Source organism: Netta rufina (genome assembly GCF_964035555.1).
Source record: "Netta rufina genome assembly, chromosome: 19".
NCBI classification, from domain to species: Eukaryota; Metazoa; Chordata; class Aves; order Anseriformes; family Anatidae; genus Netta; species Netta rufina.
This window is the reverse complement of record NC_140143.1, coordinates 442,702-469,326: the sequence shown is the minus strand read 5'-3', so window position 1 is coordinate 469,326 and position 26,625 is coordinate 442,702. Positions and strand designations below refer to the sequence as shown.

The 26,625-nt window shown below is 58.0% G+C and overlaps 1 protein-coding gene across 1 annotated transcript in view; it reads left to right on the top strand.

The window, feature by feature from the left end:
- The window catches only part of DNAH17 (dynein axonemal heavy chain 17), a gene marked incomplete at its 5' end in the record, with an annotated part of 35,287 nt that overhangs the window by 8,019 nt on the left and 643 nt on the right, over positions 1–26,625 (top strand). Inside the window, 58 exons of the mRNA XM_084298309.1 lie at positions 46–162; positions 287–373; positions 560–712; positions 1,002–1,250; positions 1,420–1,542; positions 1,784–2,131; positions 2,211–2,302; positions 2,487–2,613; positions 2,848–3,000; positions 3,526–3,651; positions 4,035–4,142; positions 4,261–4,392; positions 4,921–5,081; positions 5,164–5,320; positions 5,710–5,814; positions 6,094–6,251; positions 6,586–6,724; positions 7,159–7,386; positions 7,545–7,682; positions 7,843–7,975; positions 8,249–8,376; positions 8,484–8,632; positions 8,757–9,039; positions 9,165–9,338; positions 10,017–10,224; positions 10,306–10,471; positions 10,996–11,098; positions 11,236–11,383; positions 11,661–11,752; positions 11,907–12,068; positions 12,223–12,387; positions 12,537–12,728; positions 13,134–13,400; positions 13,833–13,994; positions 14,467–14,700; positions 14,883–15,047; positions 15,152–15,247; positions 15,358–15,575; positions 15,759–15,966; positions 16,279–16,394; positions 16,738–16,930; positions 17,032–17,267; positions 17,432–17,554; positions 18,218–18,422; positions 18,889–19,053; positions 19,160–19,300; positions 19,439–19,609; positions 19,797–19,919; positions 20,561–20,754; positions 20,866–21,014; positions 21,141–21,268; positions 21,563–21,790; positions 22,267–22,458; positions 23,025–23,204; positions 23,550–23,732; positions 24,655–24,837; positions 25,098–25,241; positions 25,756–25,981. Coding sequence (XP_084154435.1) covers positions 46–162; positions 287–373; positions 560–712; positions 1,002–1,250; positions 1,420–1,542; positions 1,784–2,131; positions 2,211–2,302; positions 2,487–2,613; positions 2,848–3,000; positions 3,526–3,651; positions 4,035–4,142; positions 4,261–4,392; positions 4,921–5,081; positions 5,164–5,320; positions 5,710–5,814; positions 6,094–6,251; positions 6,586–6,724; positions 7,159–7,386; positions 7,545–7,682; positions 7,843–7,975; positions 8,249–8,376; positions 8,484–8,632; positions 8,757–9,039; positions 9,165–9,338; positions 10,017–10,224; positions 10,306–10,471; positions 10,996–11,098; positions 11,236–11,383; positions 11,661–11,752; positions 11,907–12,068; positions 12,223–12,387; positions 12,537–12,728; positions 13,134–13,400; positions 13,833–13,994; positions 14,467–14,700; positions 14,883–15,047; positions 15,152–15,247; positions 15,358–15,575; positions 15,759–15,966; positions 16,279–16,394; positions 16,738–16,930; positions 17,032–17,267; positions 17,432–17,554; positions 18,218–18,422; positions 18,889–19,053; positions 19,160–19,300; positions 19,439–19,609; positions 19,797–19,919; positions 20,561–20,754; positions 20,866–21,014; positions 21,141–21,268; positions 21,563–21,790; positions 22,267–22,458; positions 23,025–23,204; positions 23,550–23,732; positions 24,655–24,837; positions 25,098–25,241; positions 25,756–25,981 — 9,634 coding nt within the window. The remainder of the gene's footprint in view (positions 1–45; positions 163–286; positions 374–559; positions 713–1,001; positions 1,251–1,419; positions 1,543–1,783; positions 2,132–2,210; positions 2,303–2,486; positions 2,614–2,847; positions 3,001–3,525; positions 3,652–4,034; positions 4,143–4,260; positions 4,393–4,920; positions 5,082–5,163; positions 5,321–5,709; positions 5,815–6,093; positions 6,252–6,585; positions 6,725–7,158; positions 7,387–7,544; positions 7,683–7,842; positions 7,976–8,248; positions 8,377–8,483; positions 8,633–8,756; positions 9,040–9,164; positions 9,339–10,016; positions 10,225–10,305; positions 10,472–10,995; positions 11,099–11,235; positions 11,384–11,660; positions 11,753–11,906; positions 12,069–12,222; positions 12,388–12,536; positions 12,729–13,133; positions 13,401–13,832; positions 13,995–14,466; positions 14,701–14,882; positions 15,048–15,151; positions 15,248–15,357; positions 15,576–15,758; positions 15,967–16,278; positions 16,395–16,737; positions 16,931–17,031; positions 17,268–17,431; positions 17,555–18,217; positions 18,423–18,888; positions 19,054–19,159; positions 19,301–19,438; positions 19,610–19,796; positions 19,920–20,560; positions 20,755–20,865; positions 21,015–21,140; positions 21,269–21,562; positions 21,791–22,266; positions 22,459–23,024; positions 23,205–23,549; positions 23,733–24,654; positions 24,838–25,097; positions 25,242–25,755; positions 25,982–26,625) is intronic.

The following is a 26,625-nucleotide window of genomic DNA, read 5'->3' as shown; positions in this document are numbered from 1 at the left end:
GCAGAGGCTCCCCGGGGCCGGGCTGTGACACGGCGTTCGCTGCAGGAGCTCCCCGAGCAGTGGGACAACACCAAGAAGCTCTCCTTCCGCGTGAAGCAGAACGTGGCACCCCTGCAGACAAACGAGGTCAACATCATCCGCAGGAAATGCCAGCAATTCGAGGTGCCCACACGGGTCTGGGAAAGGGGTGGGGGTGAGCCTGCAGCTGCTCGGGAACACCCCTGTGCTCTCCCTGGGCCACCAGCCCCACGGCCCCAGCTCCCCCAAGACGCTGTGTCCCCCGCAGGTCCAGCAGCAAGCCTTCAGGGAGAAGTTCCGGGAAAAAGCCCCCTTTTTGTACACTGATCCAGACCCCTACAAATCCCTGAACAAGGTAGGGAAGGCGAGGATGTCGGGGCAGGGGCTAGGCCCTGCGGAGGGCGATGCCTGCCCGTGCCACGCTGCTCAGCCCTGCAGCAGGTTCTGTCCCCGCCGCACCGCAGTGAGTGCCGCAGGATGGTGCTGCCCCCAGGGCAGGACCCGCGGCCTCCGGCTGAGCCTTTTTCTTCCTCTCCACTAGCAACAGAAAAGCATCGCCGCCATGGAGAGCGAGCTGGCTGCCCTGTCCAAGTCAGCCGGGCTGTTTGAAGTGGCAGTGCCGGAGTACAAACAGCTCAAAGCTTGCCACAGGGAAGTGCGTTTGCTGAAGCAGCTCTGGGACATGATCGTCCTGGTACGTGCTGCTGTCTGCGAGCCGGAGGAGCAGGGGCACAGGGACGGGCAGAGCAAGCTCCGTGTGCGTGCCAGGCTGGCCCCATTGCAGGGCTGAGCCGCCCTGCAGCCACCGACGGCCTCGCACTCCGGGGAGCACTGGAGGGGTGGGGTGGGCACAGGGCAGTTTTTCAGCCAGTGCATTTCTGCTGGTGCGGGGGGTGTGCGGGTGCTGGCAGCACGGCTCTTTGTCCCGGGCAGGGCTGCTCCTGCTGAGCGCGTGTCCTGTAACGGGGTGTTCCCAACCTCAGGTTAACACCAGCATTGATGACTGGAAGACCACCAAGTGGAAGGATATCAACGTTGAGCAGATGGATATTGACTGCAAGAAGTTCTCTAAAGACATTCGGAGCCTGGATAAGGAGATGAGAAGCTGGGACGCGTTCACAGGGCTGGACAGCAGCATGAAGAACATGATCACATCCCTGCGCGCCGTGAACGAGCTGCAGAACCCGGCCATCAGGGACCGGCACTGGCACGAGCTGATGCAGGCGACCAAGGTGTGCCCCAGGGGGTCCCCAGCTCTGCACCCCCAGGAGAAGCATGCAGGCTACATCAGGGGTGGCTGTGCACAAATGTTTGTGCAGGCTCTTTAAACGTTTGTTAAGGAGCTGCTCTGGGGAGCCTGCAGGGGGGTGTCAGTGCCCAACGGTGCCGGTTCTGCTGCAGGTGAACTTCACCATGTCTGAGGACACAACCCTCGCGGATCTGCTGCAGCTGAACCTGCACAAGTTCGAGGATGAGGTTCGTGGCATCGTGGACAAAGCTGTGAAAGAATCAGGGATGGAAAAGGTACGGCAATCACGGCTCAGTTCGTTCCCAGTTTGCTGAGAGCCCCGTGCTCGAGCGCGGCTCTGCAGCTGGGGGCACTTGTGCTCCTGCTGCCAAGGGCTGGAGCCCATGCACAGCATGGCCCCAGCAGCTTGTGCTCTGGAGGAGGTTTTTGTGTGGCTGCCCTGCCTTCCTGCGGGGCCCCTGCCAGGGTTTGCCCTTGGTGCGCGGAGCTCGGCTCATTCTCACGCTTGCTCTAAAGGTGCTGAGCACCCTGAACACCACCTGGGCCACGATGCAGTTCGAACACGAGCCCCACCCCAGGACCGGCGTCATGCTTCTCAAGTCAGACGAGACGCTCATCGAGACGCTGGAGGACAACCAAGTGCAGCTGCAGAACCTGATGACGTCCAAGTACCTCGCCTTCTTCCTTCAGGAGGTGTCGGGCTGGCAGCAGAAGCTGTCGACCACCGACTCCGTTATCAGCATCTGGTTCGAGGTGCAGCGGACGTGGTGTCACCTGGAGAGCATCTTCATTGGCTCTGAAGACATCCGCAGCCAGCTGCCAGAGGACTCCAAGCAGTTCGATTCTATCGATCAGGATTTCAAAGTGAGGATCCCAGCCCTTCCTGCGCCCCCGTGAGCTTGTCACTGGTTCAGGTACGACTGAATCCTTTTTTGTCTCACAGGAATTAATGGCCGATGCGGTAAAAACTCCCAACGTGATTGAAGCTACCAACAAACCTGGGCTCTACAACAAGCTAGAAGCACTGCAGAAAAGGTGGGGTTTGAGTCACCCTGATGAAGCATCGTGGAGAAGCCTCCACCGACCAGTCTAAGCCCAAAGAGGCGTTTAATTTCTCCAGCAGTCAGTGACGTCAACTTCAACATAACAATAACTTTGCGGAGATTATAAAACAGTACATTTTTAACTGTATTTTTTTCTCTTCCTGGTTTCCTGTTAGACTGGCCATCTGTGAGAAGGCTTTGGCTGAGTACCTCGAGACAAAGCGCCTGGCCTTCCCTAGATTCTACTTCGTTTCCTCTGCAGACCTGCTTGACATTTTGTCTAACGGAAACGAGCCCGTTGAGGTACGGGTTGAATGCAAAGCCTGGAGACAAGTCCAGCACCTCTGACGTGCTGACTTCGTACAGCAGTTTTAAAATACTCTAAAAAACAAAACTGCATCCCTGGTATGCCGCTTCTCAGGGCTGCAGCACCCTGGGCAGTACAGGAGTGAACCAAAGCTGTAAAATAGCTCTCTGCACTGGTCAGGTACAGCCGAGTCCTTTTTCATGACTCTGCTGTCGTGCCTCTGTCTGTAGGTGTCCCGTCACCTGTCGAAGCTGTTTGACAGTCTTGCTAAACTGAAGTTCAAGATGAGCCCTGACAAGAAGCCCCTGAAGGCTGCCCTGGGGATGTTCAGCAAGGAAGAGGAGTACGTGCCTCTGGACCAGGAGTGCGACTTATCTGGCCAGGTCAGCGAGGTCTCCGGCAGGTCTCTGCCTGGGGGGTGGAGATGTGCAGGCTCAGGACCGAGACAAACCTTCTGCTTGTGCCGTAGCAGACTGGCAGCAGTTTTAAAATGCTTTCATAAAGGTTTCCATGAAAACAAACAAACAAACAAACAAAAAACACAGAAATAGGACCCATGTTACAGGTATAGAACAGCTGCAGCAATGTAAGAGAACGTGGAAACAAGCTGGCCTTGCAGCCCTCAGCCAGGGGGGGCTCCCCTGGTGTTTGGTCCCCAGGGCCATGGGGGACGGTCCCACTCTGCACCGCTCCCTGTCTGTGATGTCCCCGTGCCCCTTCTTGGGGCAGCCGGGGCACAGGACGGAGGCTCCCATCCCCATCCGGACCAAGAGGCCACTTGCAGTGTGCCAGCTGCTGAGGAGCCACAGCCGGGCAGCTCCATGATAGCAGCCGGCGGTGGGAGCCGCACGCAGCCGGGACAGAAAAGGGCTGCCGAGGGCTCGCTCAGAGTTTGCTGCTTGCACCAGGTTGAGGTGTGGCTGAATCGCGTGCTGGCGAGCATGCGCTCCACGCTGCGGCACCTGATCCCCGAGGCCGTGGTGACCTACGAGGAGAAGCCGCGGGAGCAGTGGGTGTTCGACTACCCGGCACAGGTAGGGAGCTGCGTGGGGCCGGGGCCGAGCTGAGGGGTGCGGGGCAGCCACCACAGGGGTGGGCACGATGCAGGAACCGGGGCTGCTACTGCCTGCGGTACGGGTCCCCAAAACGGGACAGCAACAATCTGCTTCTGCGCAGGCAGCAGATTGCAGGGCAGGGGAAGCCAGATGTTGCACATCAGTGCTGAGCTGCTGCAGCCTGGCTCCTTTAAAATTCTGGCCGAGAGTGGGAACAGGCAGTAATTTACAGGAAAATCTGGTTACCTGCCCAAGTCTGAGAGGAGGAGCACGGGGCAGCGAGGACAAGGCCTGTCCCAGGCCATGGTGGGGAGGGCTCGTTTCCCCTTATTGCCGCATTTTGTCGCTGTGATTTATTGCAGGTTGCTCTGACATGCACCCAGATCTGGTGGACCACAGAAGTTGGCATTGCCTTTGCAAGGCTGGAGGAAGGCTATGAAAATGCAATTAAGGATTATAACAAAAAGCAGGTTTGCATCCCTGGGACCTTGTCCTGCAGCCCCTCCCGGCTCTCAGCAGGCTGAGGTGTCTCAGACGGGTAGGGAAGTACAACGCCGTTTTCTGTTTATCATTTCTTTCCTCCCTCAGATCACTCAGCTGAATGCACTGATTTCACTGCTCATTGGAAACCTGACTGCAGGAGACAGAATGAAGATCATGACAATCTGTACCATAGACGTGCACGCCAGGGACGTGGTAGCAAAAATGATTGTTGCAAAGGTAGAAGCTACACGATGATGCTTTCACTGCTTGCTTTCTTGGCACTTCTGAGCAACGTTTTTCTTCTTATTCTTTTATTTTCTGATACTTTCAAAGTATCCAAAGTGTGAGAAAGCACAAAGAAGGTAAAAAGGTGCAGAGTTCGGGGTACCTGGGAGCAGGGGCGGCAGCACAGCAAGGCTCACACCAGGCTGGGTCTGAGCCGTGCCAGGAGCACGAAGCTCTGGGGGTGGCAGGGTCCCAGCCACGCAGCTGCTGCCTGGGACCTGCTGGTGGCACAGGCAGGGACCCTGAGCAGTGACCCTGAGCCCCGGTGGAGTCACTGCAGGCATTCCTTACCCAAAGCCACTGTGGTTCTGTGCTGGGACCCAGCTCGAGACGCTGCCTCGGGGGAAGGAGTGCTGAAGGCAGGCCAAGGAGCAGCTCTCCTGCTTCCCGCAGCGCTGGGGGGTGCAGAGAGCCCGGGTCCCCAGGGCGGGCGGGCTGTGGGCTCACGCTCCCCATCAGGAGGTGGTGGATGCCCCGCAGGTGGAGAGCGCGCAGGCGTTCACCTGGCAGTCCCAGCTGCGGCACCGCTGGGACGAGGGCAAGATGCACTGCTACGCCAACATCTGCGACGCGCAGCTGCAGTACTCCTACGAGTACCTGGGGAACACCCCGCGGCTGGTCATCACCCCGCTGACCGACCGGTAGGGCTCGGCTCCCCGCGCCCCGTGGGCTCAGCTCCGCAGGGGGCAGCGGCAGCGCTGAGCCCGCCTGGCCTCGCCCCAGGTGCTACATCACCCTGACGCAGTCCCTGCACCTCTACATGGGGGGAGCCCCCGCCGGCCCCGCGGGCACCGGGAAAACGGAGACCACCAAGGACCTGGGCCGGGCGGTGGGCACGATGGTCTACGTCTTCAACTGCTCCGAGCAGATGGACTACAAGGTAGGGCCGCGGGGAGCAGGCGGTGGTGCCAGGCAGGTGAGAGCCGTCCTCCAGGACGAGGGGAGACTTTCGGGAGGCACCCCTGCAGCATGCCCCCCGCCTCCAGCTGCAGCGCCCCGCACTGATGCCTGAAGCCAGGCTGGGCTCTTGGTCTCCTCTCCCCCGGCTCAGCTGCCAGCGAGGGATGTGGGTCCAGGCAGCTGCTGCCGGGCTGTCCCGGGGGAGCTGGGGGCAGCTGTGACGCTGTGAGCCATTTCCCGAGGGAGCAGCACGAAGCACAAGAGCCGAGTGGCTCCCAATAATTGAGCTTCGTAACAAATCCCCAGGCTGCAGCCTTCTTGGGGAGGCTCCGTGTCTCTGAAGCCTCTTTCCTTTGCTTTGATCTCCAGTCCTGTGGCAATATCTACAAAGGGCTGGCTCAGACCGGAGCCTGGGGCTGTTTCGATGAATTCAATCGCATCGCGGTGGAGGTGTTGTCGGTGATTGCTGTGCAGGTAGGTGCCCTCCTTACAAAGCCACACTGCAGTGCCTCCCAGTATGGGATGAGTCCATCGGACTCTCTAGTCTGAATTCCCAGCCCATGCACTGAGCTTGCCCCAGGTTAAACCCAGCTTTCAGAGGGACCCTTTGCAGCCACTGTCTGCGCCGTGTCGCGGTGGGGAGCGTGGTGACACGGGGTCGCTGGGCACGGTTACGAGCAGCCAGCCCCAGCGAGCACTGGCAGCAGGGACCCGCGGGGCTGTCCACACTAACACGTCTGCTCACCTGCCCAGGTGAAATGCGTTCAAGATGCGATTCGTGCCAAAAAGAAAACATTCAATTTTCTTGGAGAGACAATAGCGCTGGTCCCGTCGGTCGGACTGTTCATCACGATGAACCCTGGCTACGCAGGGCGGACAGAACTGCCTGAGAACTTAAAAGCTCTGTTCAGGTACCTGCGGGCAGATGAGGCACCGCTAACCAGCAACCTCCACAGCATTTGCCTGTGTTGTAGCACATCGATAATATGGACAAAGCCTTTGCTAGAGCAAGTGAGGACACCCGTGTGTCCTGAGCGCTGGTGTGAGACCTTGGCTCCCTGTGGCTGGGGGCAGTCAGAGGCTGTGGGGTTTGGCTGCTCAGCAAGCAGGGGAGGCTCGGGGCTGCTCGTTGCCACCGTCAGCTAAGTAGCAGGGATTGCAGAGAGGACAGAGCCAGGCCCTTGGAGGCGCGGGGGCTTGTGGCTGCGTGCACAGCTCTGCTGACCCTGTGCTGCTCCCCTCCAGACCCTGTGCCATGGTTGTCCCAGACTTTGAGCTTATCTGCGAAATCATGCTGGTTGCAGAAGGTTTTATGGATGCCAAGCTTCTAGCAAGAAAGTTCATTACTTTGTACACACTCTGCAAAGAGCTGCTGTCTAAGCAGGTAATTTAACCATATCCATGGTTCTTTAAGTGAAAGAGTTAATCCGAATTTCAACCCTGAGAGACAGTTTAAAAGTTTCTCAGCTGGCAGTGATGTGCTGGCTTGTGCTCTGTGAAGTTCATGTCTATGGCTGGACGAGTTCCACTCCACGCTAGTGTGTCATATGGCATATTTCTGCCTTATGGAAGAAATCAAGAGGTTCAAAAATAGAATAGAGCGTAGCCCGTTGAGGCACGAGCATCCAGATGTTCTGCATCCCAGCAGAAGTGATTTACAAGCTGGATGTGTGACAGACTGCCATTTGTTCCTCGGCTGACTGGGGCTGGCCTTGCAAACAAGCTCACTTCAGGGCAGCCGGACAGGCACCGTGTAGATAACCTGGGCATGGGGCGAAATGAAAATGAAATCCTCACATTTTGCCACCCACCTGGCAGGACCACTACGACTGGGGCCTGCGGGCTATCAAGTCCGTGCTGGTGGTAGCGGGCTCCTTGAAGAGGGGGGACCCCGGCCGCGCTGAGGACCAGGTTCTGATGAGAGCTTTGCGAGACTTCAACATCCCCAAGATCGTAACGGATGACCTGCCCGTGTTCATGGGGCTGATTGGAGACCTGTTCCCTGCTCTGGACGTCCCCAGGAAGAGGGATCTGAACTTTGAGAAGGTTTGGGCGCAGGCACAGCCGGGAGGGTGGGAGACGTGGAGGCATGCGCGGGGCTGGGGCATGAGCCCAGCCCTGGCACCGCCGGGCGCTGGCAGCTCCCTGGGGTCTTGCTGGGGCTGATCCAGCTCTGCGTGGTCAGCGCCTGCTCTCCCCCCCAGATCATTAAGCAGTCTGTGCTGGAGCTGAAGCTGCAGGCGGAGGAGAGCTTCGTGCTGAAGGTGGTGCAGCTGGAGGAGCTGCTGCAAGTGAGGCACTCCGTCTTCGTCATCGGCAACGCCGGCTGCGGCAAGTCCCAGGTAGCGGCCACGCGCGGCCCTGAGGTCTGCAGCAGCCCCGCCTGTGGCTGCCCAGGCCTGGGCACGCTGCAGCAGACGGCAGCGAGGAGAAGGAGGTCCAGGGTTGCAGACGTCCTTGCAGGAGCAGCTGTCGCCGCTGCACAAGTCCCCTCTCCCGCAGGTGCTGAGGTCGCTCAACAAGACTTACCGCAACATGAAGCAGAAGCCAGTCACTGTGGACCTCGACCCAAAAGCTGTGACCTGCGATGAGCTGTTCGGGATTATTCATCCAGCTACACGCGAGTGGAAGGACGGTGAGACACCAAGGCTGGCATGGGCGGTCCCAGGGTGGCACCTGGCTCGTACAGCCAGCAAGCGAGTGGTGGGTGCACAAGCAAACACCCTCTGGGATGCATCTTTGAGAACACCTCTGTGAGCGGTGACAGCAGTGGGAAGGCCTCTCCTTGGGGCTCTTTGCTGGAGCAATGGGGAGAGGAGGGAGGGTGGCGTGCGCAGGGGAGGCACCAGTGCAGCGCATCCCCCCCAGCGAGCACACTGCAACGATCCACGCGTCTCTTTGCGGGCAGGCCTCTTCTCTTCAACGATGCGTGACCTGGCCAACATCACGCATAAGGGGCCCAAGTGGATCATCCTCGATGGAGACATCGACCCCATGTGGATCGAGTCCCTGAACACGGTCATGGATGACAATAAGGTTGGTGCCATCGCACCTGGGGAGCTTTGCTTGTGAAGTCAGCTTGCATTCATGCCTGCTCCCCAAAATTGGAGCTGCCCCCCCTCATGATGGGCCACTTCCCTCAGGTTCTCACCTTGGCCAGCAATGAGCGCATCCCCCTCAACCCCACCATGCGGCTGCTCTTTGAGATCAGCCACCTGCGGACCGCCACGCCGGCCACGGTGTCCCGGGCAGGAATCCTCTACATCAACCCCGCGGACCTGGGCTGGAACCCGTGAGCACGGGGATGGGATGGGGGCAAGGGCAGGGATGGGGTGGGGATGGGGATGGGGACAGGGATGGGACGGGTGGGCACCAGACCCTGCACTCGCCTGCAGCCTTGCCCATCCCTTCCACAGCGTTGTGACCAGCTGGATCGAGAAGAGGACCGTGCAGTCCGAGAAGGCCAATCTGACGATCCTGTTCGACAAGTACCTGCCCGTGTGTCTCGAAAAGCTCAAGTTTGGGTTCAAGAAGATCACCCCCATCCCCGAGATCACGGTGATACAGATGATCCTGTACCTGCTGGAGTGCCTCCTGACGCCGCAGAACACCCCGCCGGACTCACCCCGGGAGCTGTACGAGCTCTACTTTGTTTTCGCCTGCACCTGGGCCTTCGGCGGGGCCATGTTCCAGGACCAGGTACGGCTCCGCTGCGCCCACCAGCGAGAGCCTCGCGCCCGCTTCCTCCCGCGGCCACGTCCCTGTGGGAAGGAAGAAGCTGCGGTGGCCACCTTCGGAGCTTTTCTCTGTTTGGTTCCTTCCAGCTCGTGGATTACCGTGTGGAGTTCAGCAAGTGGTGGGTGAACGAGTTCAAAACCATCAAGTTTCCTTCTCAGGGGACAATTTTTGACTATTACATTGATTCGGAAACAAAGAAATTCATGCCATGGACTGAAAAAGTGCCAACGTTCAGACTCGATCCTGAAGTCCCTCTGCAGGTAATTCCCACAAACTGTCTGCATTTGCATCCTTGATTTGTTTATTACCCCGTGGTGTTTCCCCCAAGCAACCGTGGGCCAGAGCACGCATCTGCAGCAGCGCAGGTACCTGGGCTGCCCCTGCCGCAGCGCGCTGTGCAGGACGGCATCAGGCACACCCCGGGGCTCGCTGCGCTTTGCTTTATTCCATGGAAACCTCAGTAGAGCTGCAAGTTGTAACGCTGCTTCTTCAATTTCACTCTAACGTGTGGCTTTACAGATTTTCATGAAATAATTATAACTATTACCTGAATGCAAAATGCACTTAAAAAAATATTTGCATATATCTTTTGAAATGCTGTGATGAGGGAGGGATGGTTGCATCAAAGATGTCAGGGAAAAGGGAAATGTTACGGCCGAACTGGGCAGGGACGTGGGCAGGTTTCAGCTGTGCTGTGTTGTTTTGTTTTGGTGGCATGTTTTTCTGACAGCTCCTATTCTGGGTCAGAAAGTTTTTACAATAACCAAGCACCTGAGACCTTTTGCTGTAGAGAGGGACCAGATTAGTACGGCAGGACGGATCTTTGGTTAGAGCAGCTGGTAGTGCTGGGAGAACCGGACAGCAGGCTGGAGGGAAGTCAGAGCTCGGCAGCACGGGGTGAGCTCTGTGGGATCAAGAGCATGACTTCTTTTCCCCAGGCCTCCATGGTGCACACGACAGAGACCATTCGCATTCGGTACTTCATGGACATGCTGATGGAGAAGCAGTGGCCGGTGATGCTGGTGGGGAACGCGGGGACGGGGAAATCGGTGCTAATGTGGGACAAGCTGGAGGCGCTCAGCACGGACGAGTACCTCGTGCAGTCCGTGCCCTTTAACTTCTACACCACCTCGGCCATGCTGCAGGGTAAGAGCTGGCCGCAGCCAGCCCTGTGCTGGGGGCACCCTGCAGCACTGCCCCACCACAAACCCTCTCCTCCCTCTGCAGCCATCCTGGAGAAGCCCCTGGAGAAAAAATCGGGGAGGAACTATGGTCCGCCGGGGACCAAGAGGCTCATCTACTTCATCGACGACATGAACATGCCCGAGGTAGACAAGTACGGCACCGTGGCACCGCACACGCTCATCCGGCAGCACATGGACCACGGGCACTGGTAGGTGGCCGGCTGGTGGCACGGCCACTGCAGCTCGGAGATGCTCGGCACAGAGGCGTGTGCCGTGGCATGGCTGTCAGGCCGATCCTTCCCGTCCTGGTGGAGGATCTGCAGCCGTGTCCCTGCTCACGCTGCCTCTGGCGTCACACAGCCAGCAGAGCCCAGCAGCCCCTGCTCAGCAGCTGCTGGGAAGGCTTTGGCAGAGGAATTAGGAAAACTGGCAGCTATCCCAAACCCCGCAGACCCATCCAAAGCAAATAACCCCTGGCTGGGACCCCCCGTGTGGCACGTAGGGTTTGCTGGGAAGCGAGGAGGGGGTGACAAGTGCCAACTGCTGCAGGGTGTGCGTGGGGCCAGGGCTGGCCTTGGGGCATGGGGAGGTCTTGGCACAGAGCACTGCCAAGAGCGCTGCCAGGCTTCACCGAGCACTGGGGAAGCGGGCACCCCTAGCAGAGTCCAGAGGGGCTGGTGGGGCTGGAGGAATGTGCCCCAGGGGAAACATCACCGTGACGGCCCTGGCACAGGTACGACAGGAACAAACTGACCCTGAAGGACGTCCACAACTGCCAGTACGTGGCCTGCATGAACCCCACCGCGGGGTCCTTTACCATCGACTCCAGGCTGCAGGTACGCAGGGCTCGCAGTGCTGGGGTCCCAGCCCGGGGCCGGAGCCCAGGCGGGGTTGGAGAGCCCCGCGGTGCTGGCTGGCTCCGTCGGCCCCTGCAGGGCAATGCTCCCGCCTGAGTCTCTGCTTCCTGCTGCAGCGACACTTCTGCGTCTTCGCCGTGAGCTTCCCTGGCCACGAAGCACTGCTGACCATTTACAGCGCCATCCTCACGCAGCACCTGGCCCTGCAGAAGGTGCCGGTGGCAGTGCAGAGGCTGCAGGCCCAGCTGGTGGCGGCAGCACTGGGTGAGCCCCTGCCCTCGGGTGGGGAGGGCAGTGCGCGGCAGCCCCTGCATCGTGTGCCCTGTGCCAGGGTCCCGGCAGCAGGGCGTGGGCAGCACCTGCAGTGAAAGCCTGGCCTCCCCCCTCTCTCCAGTTTATGTTCCGAATGCAGCACTGGGTCCCTAGGAATTGTGCTGCTGAAGTCTCGGGGATAACAGGGTGGGGGTAGCACGGAGCGAGGTGCAGCCACCCGATGGTCCTGGGGTGCTGCCCGCCTGCTCACCCTGTGTCCTGCCCACAGCCCTGCACCAGCGGGTCACCTCCACCTTCCTGCCCACGGCCATCAAGTTCCACTACCTCTTCAACCTTCGGGACCTCTCCAACATATTCCAGGTACCGGTGGGGCTGTTCCCTTTAAAACACACTTAGTCCACGCTTTCCTTTACTGTGTGTCCTTGTAAGTACCCCGACCTTTTCCCAAAGCCAACTTCTTAACTCAGCTCTGAGTAGCAGCAAAATAAACCTTGAGGACTTGTGTGTTTGCCAGGGCTTGCTGTTCTCCACCCCCGAATGCCTGAAGAGCCCCATTGACCTGGTGCGGCTCTGGCTCCACGAAGCCGAGCGGGTCTATGGAGACAAGCTCATTGACGAAAAGGATCAAAAAAACTTTGGAAAAATGCTAACCGACACCTGTAAAAAATTCTTTGATGTAAGTTGTGCTGGAAAACAAGGGAGGGCCCCAGCCCAACAGGGCTGCGTGGCAGGCTGAGCTCAGCCGGAGCGTGTGGCCGTGCCAGGAGCGCTGCGCGGGGGCAGGCGGCGTCCCTGTGCCTCGTGCCCAGCTCTGCCCCTGCCTCTCCCAGGACCTCAGCGAGGAGCTGGTGTTCGCCAAGCCCAACATCTACTGCCACTTCGCCCAGGGCATCGGGGAGCCCAAGTACCTGCCGGTGCCAAGCTGGCCGTCGCTGAACAAGCTGCTGGGAGATGCCTTAGACAACTACAACGAGGTCAATGCCGTGATGAATTTGGTGAGCGCCCTGCCGCGGGACGCCTGCGCCGAGGCAGCGTGTGGGCACCGCTGTGACACCGCTCTCAGTCAGCTCTGTGCGATTAGGGGCGTTCACAGCGTTTGGTGCTGTGATTCAGAATATTAATCCTTCTCCCGTGTTTTCTTTAGGTGCTCTTTGAAGACGCGGTGTCTCATATTTGCAGAATTAGTCGGATCTTAGAGTCTCCCCGAGGGAATGCGCTGCTGGTGGGAGTAGGAGGCAGCGGGAAGCAAAGCCTTTCGCGGCTAGCAGCTTACATTAGCTCTCTAGATGTGTTTCAGATGACGCTGAGGAAGGGATACGGCATCCCAGACCTTAAGGTGAGTGTGGCTTTCCTCCCACACATCCTTGGGTGGTGCAGCCCGCTGGCAGGGACAGAGGTTGCAAACGCTCTGCAGCGAGCCCTGTGTCTGAGGTGGGCACACGCGGGCACCCTGCTCTGCCCTGTGCATGTCTGCACTGCACAAAGGTGTCTGCTGAACACCCTCGGGTCCTGCTCCCCACAGCATTCCCCATCCATAGGGCGGGTGCACCGTGGGCAGCTCCATCTGAGCACACAGCATCGGGCACCCTGCACCTTCCCGAACACAGCCCCTGCATCTCCGAGGGGTGCCAGGCTGGTCGCAGGGCACCTGGCGTGGTGCTGCCCCTGCACCACACCGGGCACCGTGCCTGGTTCTGCTCCGGAACGGCCGCGGGTCTGACGGCTCCTCTCCCCTGCCCAGCTGGACCTCGCCTCCCAGTACATCAAGGCAGCCGTGAAGAACATCCCCACCGTGTTCCTGATGACGGACTCCCAAGTTGCCGAGGAATCGTTCTTGGTCCTAATCAATGACTTCTTGGCATCCGGGGAGGTGCCGGGGCTTTTTCAGGATGATGAACTGGAAAACATTATCAGTGCCATGAGGCCGCAAGTGAAGTTTCTCGGATTGCAAGACTCAAGGGAAAACTGCTGGAAATTATTTATAGAAAAAGTCAGGCGTCAGTTAAAGGTAGGTGTGCCCCCACAAAGGGTGTTTTACAAGTGCTCTGACGTGCTTAATCCAAAATCTGTTTGCAAACATGACACAGAATACTGCGGTTTCATTATGCTGTAATGAGTCCGAGTGAAAGACATTTTCAAAGCATCCTCAGCCAACTGCAAGCCCCGCGGCCCCAGGGGCGCAGCTGCTGACGCCCACGTCCTTACCTCTCAGGCACAGGGGTGCGAGCGGCACTCACAGGGAGGCCGGCACCAGCACCAGCGCTGGCCCAGCCCCTGCTGAGCAGAGCAGGGCACGCAGCTGCACAGCGGCCCTGGGAGCAGGGAAGGACTTTAATGGGTGGGAGGCAAAACCTCAGCGTTCACCAGCGCCGCGTGCAGCAGTGGGGAGCAGGCAGCGCTGTGCCAGCAGCCGCCCCACTCAGCAGCACCGCCTGCCCAGGTGATCCTGTGCTTCTCCCCCGTGGGCTCCACGCTGCGGGTGCGGGCGAGGAGGTTCCCTGCCGTGGTCAACTGCACAGCCATCGACTGGTTCCACGAGTGGCCCGAGGATGCCCTGGTGTCCGTCAGCAGCAGGTTCCTGGAGGAAACGGGGGACATTGAGGTGAGCGCCTCAGGGGCCCCGGGTCAGGGCACAGCGCACCGCGAGGGGAGCAGCAGCTGCATTCTGCTCCCTGCTCCCTGCTCATGGGACCCCAGGGATGGGAGCGGGGACGAGCTCCCAGCTGGTGCTGGTGTCGGAGGCTGCAGCCTCACACAGTGCACATGGGATGAAACTGTCGTCCTTAAAAAGACACCACAAATGACAGCCAGGACCAGCTTTCCCGCAGTGCAGCACAGGCTAACCTGGGTGGTGGGAGTCTGGGGAAAATCAAAGCAGGGCTTGAGAACAAATGTTCGTGTTGTGACCACCTGCATTTTTCAGCCGTGCGCTGTGCTGCTGTCGTGAAGCAGCACTCTGCCCACCAGCTTCTGCTTCTAAATGCGTTGCTAACACTGCACAAACACTTGGATCACCCCTCGTGTGTGTGCTGCAGCAGTGCCACAGGGTGGCTCACTGTGTTGTTCTGATGCAGCCCGAGGTCAAGGTGTCCATCAGCCAGTTCATGTCCTACGTCCACACAAGTGTCAAGGAGATGTCCCAGATCTACCTGGCCACAGAGAGGCGCTACAATTACACCACGCCAAAGACCTTCCTGGAGCAGATAAAGCTCTACCAAAACCTGCTCTCTAAAAAGAGGAGTGAGCTCATTGCCAAGATCGAGCGGCTGGAGAACGGCTTGACGAAGCTGCAGAGCACGGCGTCCCAGGTGCCTGCCCCCCTCCTGGGGTGGGATGGGGGGAGCGAGCTGGGCAGCCAGAGCCAGGCTCTCAGAGCTTGCCCCACACAGGGTGGTCACAGTGGCCGGGGATCTGAACCATGCCAAGCTGCTGCTGCGAGGCCGGCAGGGCTTGGTAGGCATCCCACCCCCTCCCATCCTCCCCCATCCAGGTGGATGACCTGAAAGCCACACTGGCGATCCAGGAGGCAGAACTGAAGCAGAAGAATGAGGACGCAGATAAACTGATCCACGTGGTGGGCGTTGAAACAGAGAAGGTCAGCAAGGAGAAAGCCATCGCTGATGAGGAGGAGCTGAAGGTCCAGGCCATCAACACGGTACGAGGCTGGGGCAGCACGAGCTCTGTCAGCACCGTGGTGCTGTGGCCGTAGCCAGCACCGGGCACGGCTGCTCACCCTGTCCCATCCCCTCGCCTCCCCAGAACGTGGCTGAAAAGCAGCGAGCTTGCGAGACCGACCTGGCGAAGGCAGAGCCTGCGCTCATCGCTGCCCAGGAGGCGCTCAACACTCTCAACAAGGTGTGAGAGCCCCCCGTGGGGTGCGGCTCCCCGGGGGTGGCGGCACGGCTCTGGGGCCCCAGCCCTGCCCGGTGCCAGGCGATGCTCAGCAGCCCCTGGTCCCTCCCCAGAACAATCTGACAGAGCTGAAGTCCTTCGGGTCCCCACCACAAGCGGTGGTGAACGTCACGGCAGCCGTGATGATCCTGACAGCCCCCAACGGCAAGATACCCAAGGATAAGAGCTGGAAGGCGGCAAAGGTCATGATGGGAAAAGTGGACACCTTCCTTGATGCCTTGAAGAAGTTTGACAAGGAGCACATCCCGGAGGCGTGCCTCAAGGCGTTTCAGTGAGTGCCACCCGGGAAGGACCGGCGGGGGGCTGGGGGCAGGCAGCTCAGCTCCGAGCACCAAACCCAGACGTGGGCTCTGCCCTCCAAAACTGCGCCCGTGAGCTGCACAAAGCAGAGCGGGACAGGAGCCACCGCTGGCCTCGGCGGGGAGGCTCAGCACGGTGTGTTCTCCCTCTCCAGGCCCTACCAGTCGGACCCCAGCTTTGACCCGGAGTTTATAATGTCAAAGTCGACGGCCGCGGCAGGGCTGTGCTCCTGGTGTTTAAACATCGTCCGCTTCTACGAGGTGTACTGTGACGTGGAGCCCAAGCGGCAGGCGCTCGAGGAAGCGAACGCAGAGCTGGCAGAGGCGCAAGAAAAACTCAGTCGCATTAAGAACAAGATCGCAGTAAGTGCGCGCTGCCTCCCGGGCAGTCCCCGGCCAGGGCTGGCTGCTGCAGCCCGCGGCTGTTTGCCTTGGCTGGCATCCACCGTGGCTCCGGATCAGCCGCTAACCATTCAGCTGCGGGCCGCGGAGAGATGCCAACAATGAATTAGAAAGATTCTTACCATTTGGGCAGCCCGGAGTCCAGGTGCTGTGTCTTCTCAACAGGGACCGCAAGCTCATTAGTGTCTGCAAAGCTTTCTCCTGGCCGGCAAGCTTGCTGCAGTTGCATTTGGTATGTGTGGGAGCTAACTGTAAATGTGTTGTCTTTTGAAGGACCTGAATGCCAACTTGGCAACTCTCACTGCACAATTTGAGAAAGCTACAGCCGAGAAAATCAAATGTCAGCAAGAGGCTGATGCAACTAACAGAGTCATCACGCTAGCAAACAGGTACTGTGCAAACAGGGCTCCAGCTGCGTGGGGCTGGGGGCAAGCAGCTGGCACTGCTGCTGCTCCCCGCCTTGCCTCGCTCCCTCTGACACAAAGGTCAAGGCCAGATTCAGGCTCCTCGCTTCCCCCAGATTAAAAATTCCCACATATGAATTGGGCTGGAAACTCACAGCAATGCGGTGGGGCAGGATGGTGCAGTCACAGAGCTGTGGGCCCTGAGGCACAGCCCGAGCTGCCCCTCTGCCAAATTCACAAGCAGAGCTGGGTTCATCGAACCGGGCGTTTGGCGAGGGCTGCGCTGTGTCCCGGCTGGGTCCCTGCACCTTCTGCTCCGTCCCTGCAGGCTCATTGGGGGGCTGGCGTCCGAAAACATTCGCTGGGCTGAGTCGGTGGAGATGTTCAGAGAGCAGGAGAAGACACTGTGCGGGGACGTGCTGCTCATCTCCGCCTTCGTGTCCTACGTCGGCTACTTCACCAAGAAGTACAGGGCCGAGCTGATGGAGAAGTACTGGATCCCCTACCTTGAGGCACTGAAGGTGAGTGGCTGCAGAGCCCCCCCGGCAGCTCTGCCCCCTGCCCCAGCACCAAGGGGCCCGCGCTGCTCGGGGGCCGGGCACCCAACGTCCCCCCATGGCAGGTGCCCATCCCCACCACCCCGGGGCTGGACCCCCTCAGCCTCCTCACCGATGCTGCCGACGTGGCTGCGTGGAGCAACCAGGGGCTGCCCAGCGACCGCACGTCCACCGAGAACGCCACCATCCTCTGCAACACCCAGCGGTGGCCGCTGGTCGTGGACGCCCAGCTGCAGGGCATCAAGTGGATCAAGAACAAATACGGGGAAGAGCTGAAAGCCATCCGGCTGGGCCAGAGGAGGTGGGTCAGGGGGGCCGGCTGCCCACCCCCTGTGCCCTACAGGCTCTGCACACCCATCAGAGCCGAGGCATCTGAGAGGAACGGGGGCCAGGGTGTGCTGCAGGGTCTGGCTGGGGGGCATTTGCCCAAGCTCACCACAAGCCCCCCTCCCTGCCCGGCTGCAGCTACCTGGACACCATCGAGCAGGCGGTTTCTGAGGGACACACGCTGCTGATCGAGGACATCGGTGAGACCGTGGAGCCGGTGCTGGACCACCTGCTGGGCAGGAACACCATCAAGAAGGGCAGGTTGGCACGCACACTTGTCTCTGGTGGCTGAGGAGTTGTACCTGCTGGGAGACCCACTGCTGCCCTAAAATGTCCCTTTATGCCCCATTTGCATGACAGCAGCTGAGGCCACATCCATGCCCCCTTCACATGGGAGCCCCTGGTCACATCCCTCACTTTTCTCATGGTTTACACTTGTAGTCCATGGGACTTTGGGGCCGTTCTGGTCTGCTGAGTTCACTTAGTGATTCAAGAAAACCATGTTCCCCAGTGCACCTGCAGGATAAAGCCTGATAAACCAGGAGTTTTTTTCCTGGCAGACACAGGCGCGTGGTCAGTGATGGGGCTCTTGCCCCATGTCCTGCACCGTGTTGGTGCTCCCAGCCCTGACACAGGAGCTCTGCCCCCACCGGCTGCAGCCGTGGGGAGCTGCACCCCTGGTGGCCCTCCCTGGGCTCATGGTGCAGCACCCACAACATCAGGAGCCCAGAAGCAGCCTCAGATTCCCTCTGCTCCTCAGTCCTTTTCCCTGCCCGGGCTGTTTTGGCTCTTCTGCCCTTGCTGTGCCACTTCCCGAGCAGAGAAAAACATCTCGAGGGGCTGGAAACAGCACGCAGGTGGAGGGCTCCTCTCTGTGAGGAGTCGCTGCCAAATATACAGAGATCAATCTAACTGCCTGCACAGATACATTAAGATAGGCGATAAAGAAGTGGAATATCACCCGCACTTCCGCCTGATCCTGCACACCAAGTACTTCAACCCCCACTACAAGCCCGAGATGCAGGCACAGTGCACCCTGATCAACTTCTTGGTGACCCGCGAGGGGCTGGAGGACCAGCTGCTGGCCGCCGTGGTGGCCAAGGAGCGCCCGGACCTGGAGGACCTGAAGGTGCGGGGGCTGCGGCGGCGGGGAGACGGCTTCTGTCTGCTGACCGAGTCCTTTGTGTGTTCTGGGGGTTGGCTCGTTCGTTTTTGTGGTTGCTTTTGCTTATTTATCTACCTATTGGTCTGTTTATTTATCGTTTGTGGGTTTTGTTCTCCCCACGCCTGCCGCCTGCGGTGCGCTCGCTGCTGCGCCCTGCGGCCATGCTTCAGGGGCCTCGTGAGCTGGGGTTGTTCTCTTGGGGACCCATCGCTCGGCCAGCCAGCGCGTCCCCTTGTCCAGATTGTGCTTGTGAACAGAGAATTTATAGTTAATGCAAAAGAAGATAAAGCCAGCAAAGCTGCTAGTGATCTGCACTCCACTGCACACTCTTTGTTAGGGAGCTCCCAGTGCAGATCCTGGCCAGCAATGCCGGGGGGGTCACCGCAGGCTCTTGAAAGAGTCCCAGCTTCCCTGGGCGTTGGTGTTGCAGGCAAATCTCACAAAAAGCCAGAACGAGTTTAAGATCAACCTGAAGGAGCTGGAGGACTCCCTGCTCGCCCGGCTCTCTGCCGCGTCAGGGAATTTCCTGGGGGACACCGCGCTGGTGGAGAACCTGGAGACAACGAAGCGCACGGCCATGGAAATCGAGGAGAAAGTAGGCGAGCGGCCCCCACGCTGGGAGCAGCGGCCCCACGGGCACCAGCGGGGGATCGGGCACTGCCTTGGGATGCGGCAGTAACACCGCGCTCCTGGGCCTGCAGGTGAAAGAAGCAAAAGTCACGGAAGGTGAAATAAACATTGCTAGAGAGAACTACAGGCCAGCGGCAGAAAGAGCATCCCTGCTGTACTTCATCCTGAGCGACCTCAACAAAATCAACCCCATCTACCAGTTCTCCCTAAAGGTGAGCATAAAGCGAGGCGGTAATTGATGCGTATGGGGCGGGCGTTTGGGGGATGCAGGAGGTTCGGTGTTCCGGCTTTATGCTTCCAATAAAGCACCCAGGAGCACAGGTGCTGAGCCCACCCCGGCTCTCCATTAGGCCTTCAACGTGGTCTTTGAGAAAGCCATTCAGCGAACGGCTCCGGCCGAGGACGTCAAGCAAAGGGTGATCAACCTGACTGACGAGATCACCTACTCGGTCTTCATGTACACTGCACGGGGACTCTTTGAGAGAGACAAACTCATTTTCCTGGCCCAGGTTGCCTTCCAGGTAATACGAGCAAATGCATCAGGCTGCTGTATTTTAGTATCTTTTCTGAATTTGTGTTATTTTAGACACATTTTCCTACTGTTGTGCTGCCACTGGGGGCTCAGGAGCTTCTTGCCCGGTGCACGCCGTGCCGCAGGGCTGCAGGCAACTGTGCAGCAGCCACAGCAACGCGCTCCCTCCTCACCAGATCCTGACCATCAAGAAAGAAGTGAGCCCGCTGGAGCTAGACTTCCTCTTACGCTTCCCTTTCAAGGCCGGCATCGCGTCCCCTGTGGATTTCCTGCAGTCCCAGGGCTGGGGAGGCATCAAGGTGGGTCCCGAGTTCACCATCGGTGCTGGTGCGGTCCCACGCGCGGTGCGTCAGCGGGGTCAGGCTGAGCTGTGACACCCAGGGAGGGAGCACAGAAGCCAGCACCAGCTGCAGGTGGTGAGAGGCGGCTCCTCTCGGCCCCATGCGACCGGGAAGGAGCAGGGGCAGCAGTGCTGAGGGTGGGTGCTGAGCACAGCCACTGCCTGAGGGGCTCCAGGGGCAGCACCTCCCTCTGTGCTAGCTGTGCCCTGACTTTCCTGCTCATGGTAGGGTAGGGCATAAGGGAAAATGGACAAAAGATTGGTCTCAACAGCAAAACGATGCTTATGGACAAGTTGTGTTATGCTGCAGTTTGGGCTGTCATTGGTAGCAGCATCCCCCCTGTGTGCCCGGCTTCTTGCCCCATGAGGGGATGTCCCAGCCGTGCCCCCACGTTCAGCATCCCCTTTCCAGTGGCACCCTGCACACCCTGGGGGGGGCCCATTCCCCTCCTCACCCTGATACAGCTGTGCCCAGAACCAGGCTGGTCTCAGAGCTGCAAGGGCCCATCTGTGGCACCACACACCCAGCGCTGCAGTGACCCCCGGGCCGGGTGGAGCAGCGCCCAGCGAGGGTCTGGTCTTTGTCTGCCGGACTCCCAGGCCCTCTCAGAAATGGATGAGTTCAAGAACTTGGATAGTGACATCGAGGGCTCAGCAAAGCGATGGAAAAAATTTGTCGAGTCTGAGGTGCCCGAGAAGGAGGTGTTCCCGAAGGAGTGGAAGAACAAAACGGCCCTGCAGAAGCTGTGCATGCTGCGCTGCATGCGGCCGGACAGGATGACCTACGCCGTCAGGTGCCCAAAATCTGCCTGGCGTGTGCAGCTCGCCTGCTGCCCGGCGAGAGGCCGCGTCCCCAGCAAGCATCTTTGTTCCCGGCTCACACGCGGGGCTTTGCCTTTCTGTAGGAACTTTGTGGAAGAGAAGATGGGCAGCAAGTTTGTGGAAGGAAGAAGCGTTGAGTTCTCCAAGTCATACGAGGAGAGCAGCCCCTCCACTCCTGTGTTTTTCATTCTCTCCCCTGGCGTTGACCCTCTGAAGGACGTGGAAGCCCTGGGTAAGGTGGTCCTCAGCCAGCACCAGCTCACAAAGGCTCTGGGCTGGTGTTTGTTTCATGGCAGGAGCCGCACAGCCCCATCTTCCTGACAAAATACGCATCGTGGCCGTCTCCTCCCCTCCCCAGGCAAGAAGCTGAACTTCACCATCGACAACGGGAGGATCCACAACGTCTCGCTGGGGCAGGGCCAGGAGGTGGTGGCAGAACGCGCGCTGGAGGTGGCGGCCGAGCAGGGGCACTGGGTCATCCTGCAGGTGGGTGGGGGCTGCCCGGCCCCATGGCACAGCCATGCCCCGGGAGCTGGGGTCCCAAACGCAGCCCAGCTGAGCCTGCAGAGCCCTGCAGCACTGCTGGCCTGGCACAGGGAGCCCCGCACGCTGGGTTCTCAGCACTCCCCACACCACCCCAGCGGTGCTGCCCGGGTTGCTGTGGCATCCCCAGCCCAAGCAGCATCGCATCGCACTGCAGCTGCTCCCTGCGGAGGGCACGGCAGCGATTCCCAAGATTGGATTTCAGAGCACGCCGTACAGCAGGGCTCTGTGTTGCAGAACATCCACCTGGTGGCACGCTGGCTGGGCACGCTGGAGAAGCGGGTGGAGCAGCACGGCATGGGCAGCCACGCCGACTACCGCGTCTTCATGAGTGCCGAGCCGGCCCCCAGCCCCGAGGCGCACATCATCCCGCAGGGCCTGCTGGAGAACGCCATCAAAATCACCAACGAGCCGCCCACCGGCATGTACGCCAACCTGCACAAAGCCCTCGACCTCTTCTCCCAGGTACCCGCACCCTGCTCCCCCCGTGCTTCCTCCCCCAGTGCTGCCAGCTCCCCTGGTCCCCACCGAGCCCCCGCGGTGCTGCGCCAGGACCCAGACCCAGACACCTTCACTGGAGCATCGGGGAGAGCCGGAGCCCCCGGGGCTGCCGGGGCAGGGCGGGCGCTGGGAGGCTGCTGGCTCGCCCTGGAGCCGGGCGGCACCGCACTGCCCCAGCCAAGCATGCCAGGGGTGCGAGCCCGAGCGTGTCTGTGTGTATAGATTGCTCATTTTTTTAGTAAACAATCAAGTGTAATAATTAACCACCCAGCAAGGCTTTAAAAGATAAGTTTATGTGTGTGTGTGTTTTTTTTTCTTTTTAAATATACCGTCTTCAGTTCTCCTTTGCCAGCTCCTGTAAATTTTCTTCAACAGCCAGAGGGCTGATGGTGATATTCACTTTTTCACTTGCAAGCCCACTCTCTTTTCTTCCACTGCAGGACACATTAGAAATGTGCAGCAAAGAGATTGAGTTCAAATGCATCCTGTTTGCACTCTGCTACTTCCACGCCGTGGTGGCAGAGCGGCGCAAGTTTGGTGCTCAGGGCTGGAACAGGTCTTACCCCTTCAATAACGGTGACCTGACCATATCCATTAACGTCCTGTACAACTACCTGGAGGCGAACCCAAAGGTAAGGGCCTTACAAACAACCATTCCTCAGGGGAGGGGAAGGGGCAAAGCCCTGGTTTGCTGCACAAACGCCTGCTCGTGTGGGAGCTGTGCAGCAGGGCTGTGGCGCACAGGCATTGAGCACGGGCCGGGAGCAGAGCACACGCTGGCTCAGCCCCTGGCTGGGTCGTTGTGTTGTTTTTTTTAACATGCCTTTCTGCCCCAAACACAAAGCGTGCCCCAACGGCAGTGCAAGGAGCAGGCTTGGGCTTCCCACTCGAGCAGCGTCCTGCCCAGCCCTGCCCTTCAGCCACACACTGCTGACCCGAGCAAAGCCGGAGGGTGGTGCAGGAGCCCAGACGGGGACAGGGGCAATCGGTGGGCGAGCACAGGACACCTCCATGGCCTCGGCCCCGTGTCCTCTTCCCCTTTGCTTCTGCAGGTCCCGGGGCACTATTACATCTGTGGGTCAAACAGAGCTCGTGTGGCTCCACAGCGAAGCGTGCAGCCGCCCTCACCTCCTGCAAGGGGCTTCTTGGAGCCCCAGAGGCAGCAGGAAGCTCACGGGGAGCATCTGCGTCCTTGTAGGTCCCCTGGGATGATCTCCGGTACCTCTTTGGTGAAATCATGTACGGTGGGCACATCACAGACGACTGGGACCGCCGGCTGTGTCGGACTTACCTGAGTGAATACATCAGCTTAGAGATGCTGGACGGGGAACTGTACTTAGCTCCAGGCTTTTTGATCCCTCCCAGCTTGGATTACAAGGTAAGACGGATCTCACTCATCATAGGCTGTGGTAATTAGCATTACAATTTGCTGTGGAAAACCAAAGTTCCCTCGTGCAAACCAAGAGGGAGTGTAGGAAAAAAGTTGTGCCTTTTCAATCCAGTGGAAACAGGCAGAATTACTGGAAAAAGAATTCTTGCGGCTGGTGTGGTAAGGTAAAGACTTATTTAAGACACGAGTGGAAAATCATCTTAAATAAGCAAGGCCAACTAGCTGTAAAGCACCATCAGCAGGAAAGCAATGATGCACTTTCAAGGCTGAAGTGAAACTCTGCTCAGACGTAAGTACCCGCTGAGGTGACATCAGTAACTGCCTCGTGCTCAGGGCTACCACGAGTACATCGATGACAACCTGCCCCCAGAGAGCCCCTACTTGTACGGCCTTCACCCCAACGCAGAGATCGGCTTCCTGACCGTCACCTCGGAGAGGCTTTTTCGGACAGTTTTAGAAATGCAGCCCAAAGAGTCGGACGCTGGAGGAGGTGCCGGTGTCTCCCGAGAGGAAAAGGCAAGTGCAGCTTCTGCTTCTGCACAGCGAACACGGCGCTGCAGAGGCCACAAGGGGGCTGCCCGGGGAGGGCAGAGCCAGGCCCCGCACAACCCCCCAGGGAATGCGAGGGGCAGGGACACCCCCCCGCTCCCTGCAGTGCGGGAGAGCAGAGCTGCAAGGCCAGCACAGCCGCAGGCTGCACGCTGCCAGCCTGGCACCGGGGGAGCTGCCAGCTCAGTGCTCACGAGCTGGACGCTCCTCCAAGGTTTTATTTGAGTGTGTTTGCACTGGGTTTGTGTGACCGTGCTCTCCCTTCCCTTTGGTACTGGCAATGGAAGTGAAGCAAGCGGCTCAGCCCTCTACAGCTGCTGAGCTGTGGCACTGCCACCGCAGCCAGGGGCCTGAAGCCAGGGCTCACAAAGTGGTGGCCACAGTCACTCTCAAGGCCATTCACTGCTCTCTTCCAGCATCTCTGTGAAACCCAGAAACGCTGCTACCAGTTCGTGTTTACTCAACATGAGCACACGGTGCAGTTACAAGAGGCAGCAGTGGTCAGAGAGGTCACTCGGATAGGTAGAGACATACCAAAGGCAAAGCGTGGCTCACACGCAGCATCCTCCACAGCCTGAGCATGCCTAGTAATTTCTGTGCATGATGACAACTACTAAAAATACAGACTTTATTTTTTTTAAAGTCTTCCTTCTGACTCCTTGGATTTTACAGTTGAATTTCAGATGCCTTAGCTTGAAATCTTATCTTTTTAGCTCTCAACAAAGAGCTGCCGCTTTTTAAGATTAAAGAGTTGTTAGTAGAAGTGTAGAGAATTACTAAGGAGGAAGCACAAGAAAGGACAAAGGCAGAAAAATTGTACTAGCTTAACTAACTGTTAACTTGAAGCATTTTTTCCCTAGATAAGAGGAGTTTTATGGTCTCTTTCCAGGTGAAGTCAGTGCTGGACGAGATCATTGAGAAGATGCCAGAGCCATTCAACATGATGGAGATCATGGCTAAAGCAGAGGACAAGACGCCCTACGTGGTGGTTGCCTTCCAGGAATGTGAAAGGATGAACATCTTGACCCATGAAATCAGGCGCTCTCTGAAAGAATTAGATCTGGGACTAAAGGTAAGCGTTCAGGTAGCTGGCTAGAAAGCACCTCTCCCTCCCGAATAATTTCTCGTGACTTGCACGTGGCCGTTGCTTGTTTCACACCCTGTCTTGTACAAAGCCCTTGGCTACCATTGCTCACCCCCTTACACATCCCACCCCGTGAGGTACAGCCCGGCAGTACCAGCCCTGTGCTTTGTGCTGGGTCTGGAATCAAATACTTCCACCAGTCTTGCTTTTTCCAGATAAAACTGCCCAGCCTTTTCTCTTTTTTAAAGGGAGAACTAACGATTACATCAGATATGGAAGAGCTGGCAAATGCTCTCTTCTACGACAACGTGCCCGAGTCGTGGACGCGTTACGCCTACCCCTCTCTTCTTAGCTTAGGAGCCTGGTATGCAGACCTGCTCCTTCGCATCAGGGTGAGCAGATTTCTTCTGAACGTTAGATCTTGTGGAGCAAGCAGATACCACAGAAGGCCAGGAATCACTTCCATCAGCGTACACAGTGGTTAACTGTTTTATTTTTCAATATTAATTTAAGCAGTTTGAAGTATCTGAAATGGACTGTAACCCCAAGAATGAGAGCAGAAGTTTGAACAGGCCCACCCTTAGCATATATCGCTGCTTTAGAAGAACATTAAATATCCCAGTAGTAACTTTAAGTCCCAGAAGATAAAATATTTAATAAAACCATGTATTTAAAGAGTGGCTTTGTTAAAAAGAAATAGCAGCAGTATCTACTGCAATCCAAATTAACAGCTGAAGTTTAATTGCTGCACTGCAATCTGATATTTATTTATCGAAGACCACTCCATCCCTGTCCACCCGTTACCCGAAGCTTGTGCATTAGGCACATCCTTGTTACAGCAAAGCAGCACTCCACTGTCCAAAGGCCACACTTCACTCTAAAGGACTTTGCTGTTTTATTTTCCAGGAACTAGAAGTCTGGACAACGGACTTTGTGCTGCCTGCGACAGTGTGGCTGGCAGGATTCTTCAATCCCCAGTCTTTCCTCACTGCTATCATGCAGTCCATGGCCAGAAAAAATGAATGGCCACTGGACAAGATGTGCCTTTCAGTGGAAGTGACCAAGAAAAACCGTGAGGATATGACAGCTCCACCCAGAGAAGGCTCCTATGTACATGGATTATTCATGGAAGGTAAAAGACTGCATCCTTTGTGAGATGTTTCAGGCACTGAGAAATCCCAGGTCAGCCTAAAAAATTACTGCAAACAGAGCAGGTGTTAATACTCTACAGCTTACTCAATTTTGATTTGTACAGCTTTTGCAAAGGCTCCAAGCAGCAGAGCCTTGATCCGTGCTAGTGTCAGACACGCCAGCTGAGGGCAGCACCCATCCAGTTTACGTGCGGAGTTTCACAAACCAGATTTATTTTCTGGAAATGCAGACTGCATTTTGTGAACCTGAGGACTGGGTTGTTTGAAGCTACACGTTTCTAGTGAACAAACATATGACCCTGCTATTTAATGTGTGAATAAGACAAACCAGGAAACTCAGAACCTACAGTAATTACTGTTAAAAAAATGAGAGGGAATGAGATGGTAGCATTAGCTGAGCACCAAAAGGGCCGACTTAAACAAGGGCACAGAGCACACCGGACAGCTTGTTGTAGTTCCCCCCCATGGCCAAGTTCTACCTTCAGCTATGCACCTTCCACGCAAACCTGTGCTGAAGGGATGAGCAGGGGCACAACTTATTTAGACATCCCACACCCAGCAAGGCAAAATGCATTCATGAGTCACAGCGAGGCGATAACGTTAGCCCTAACGACTACTAAGCCAC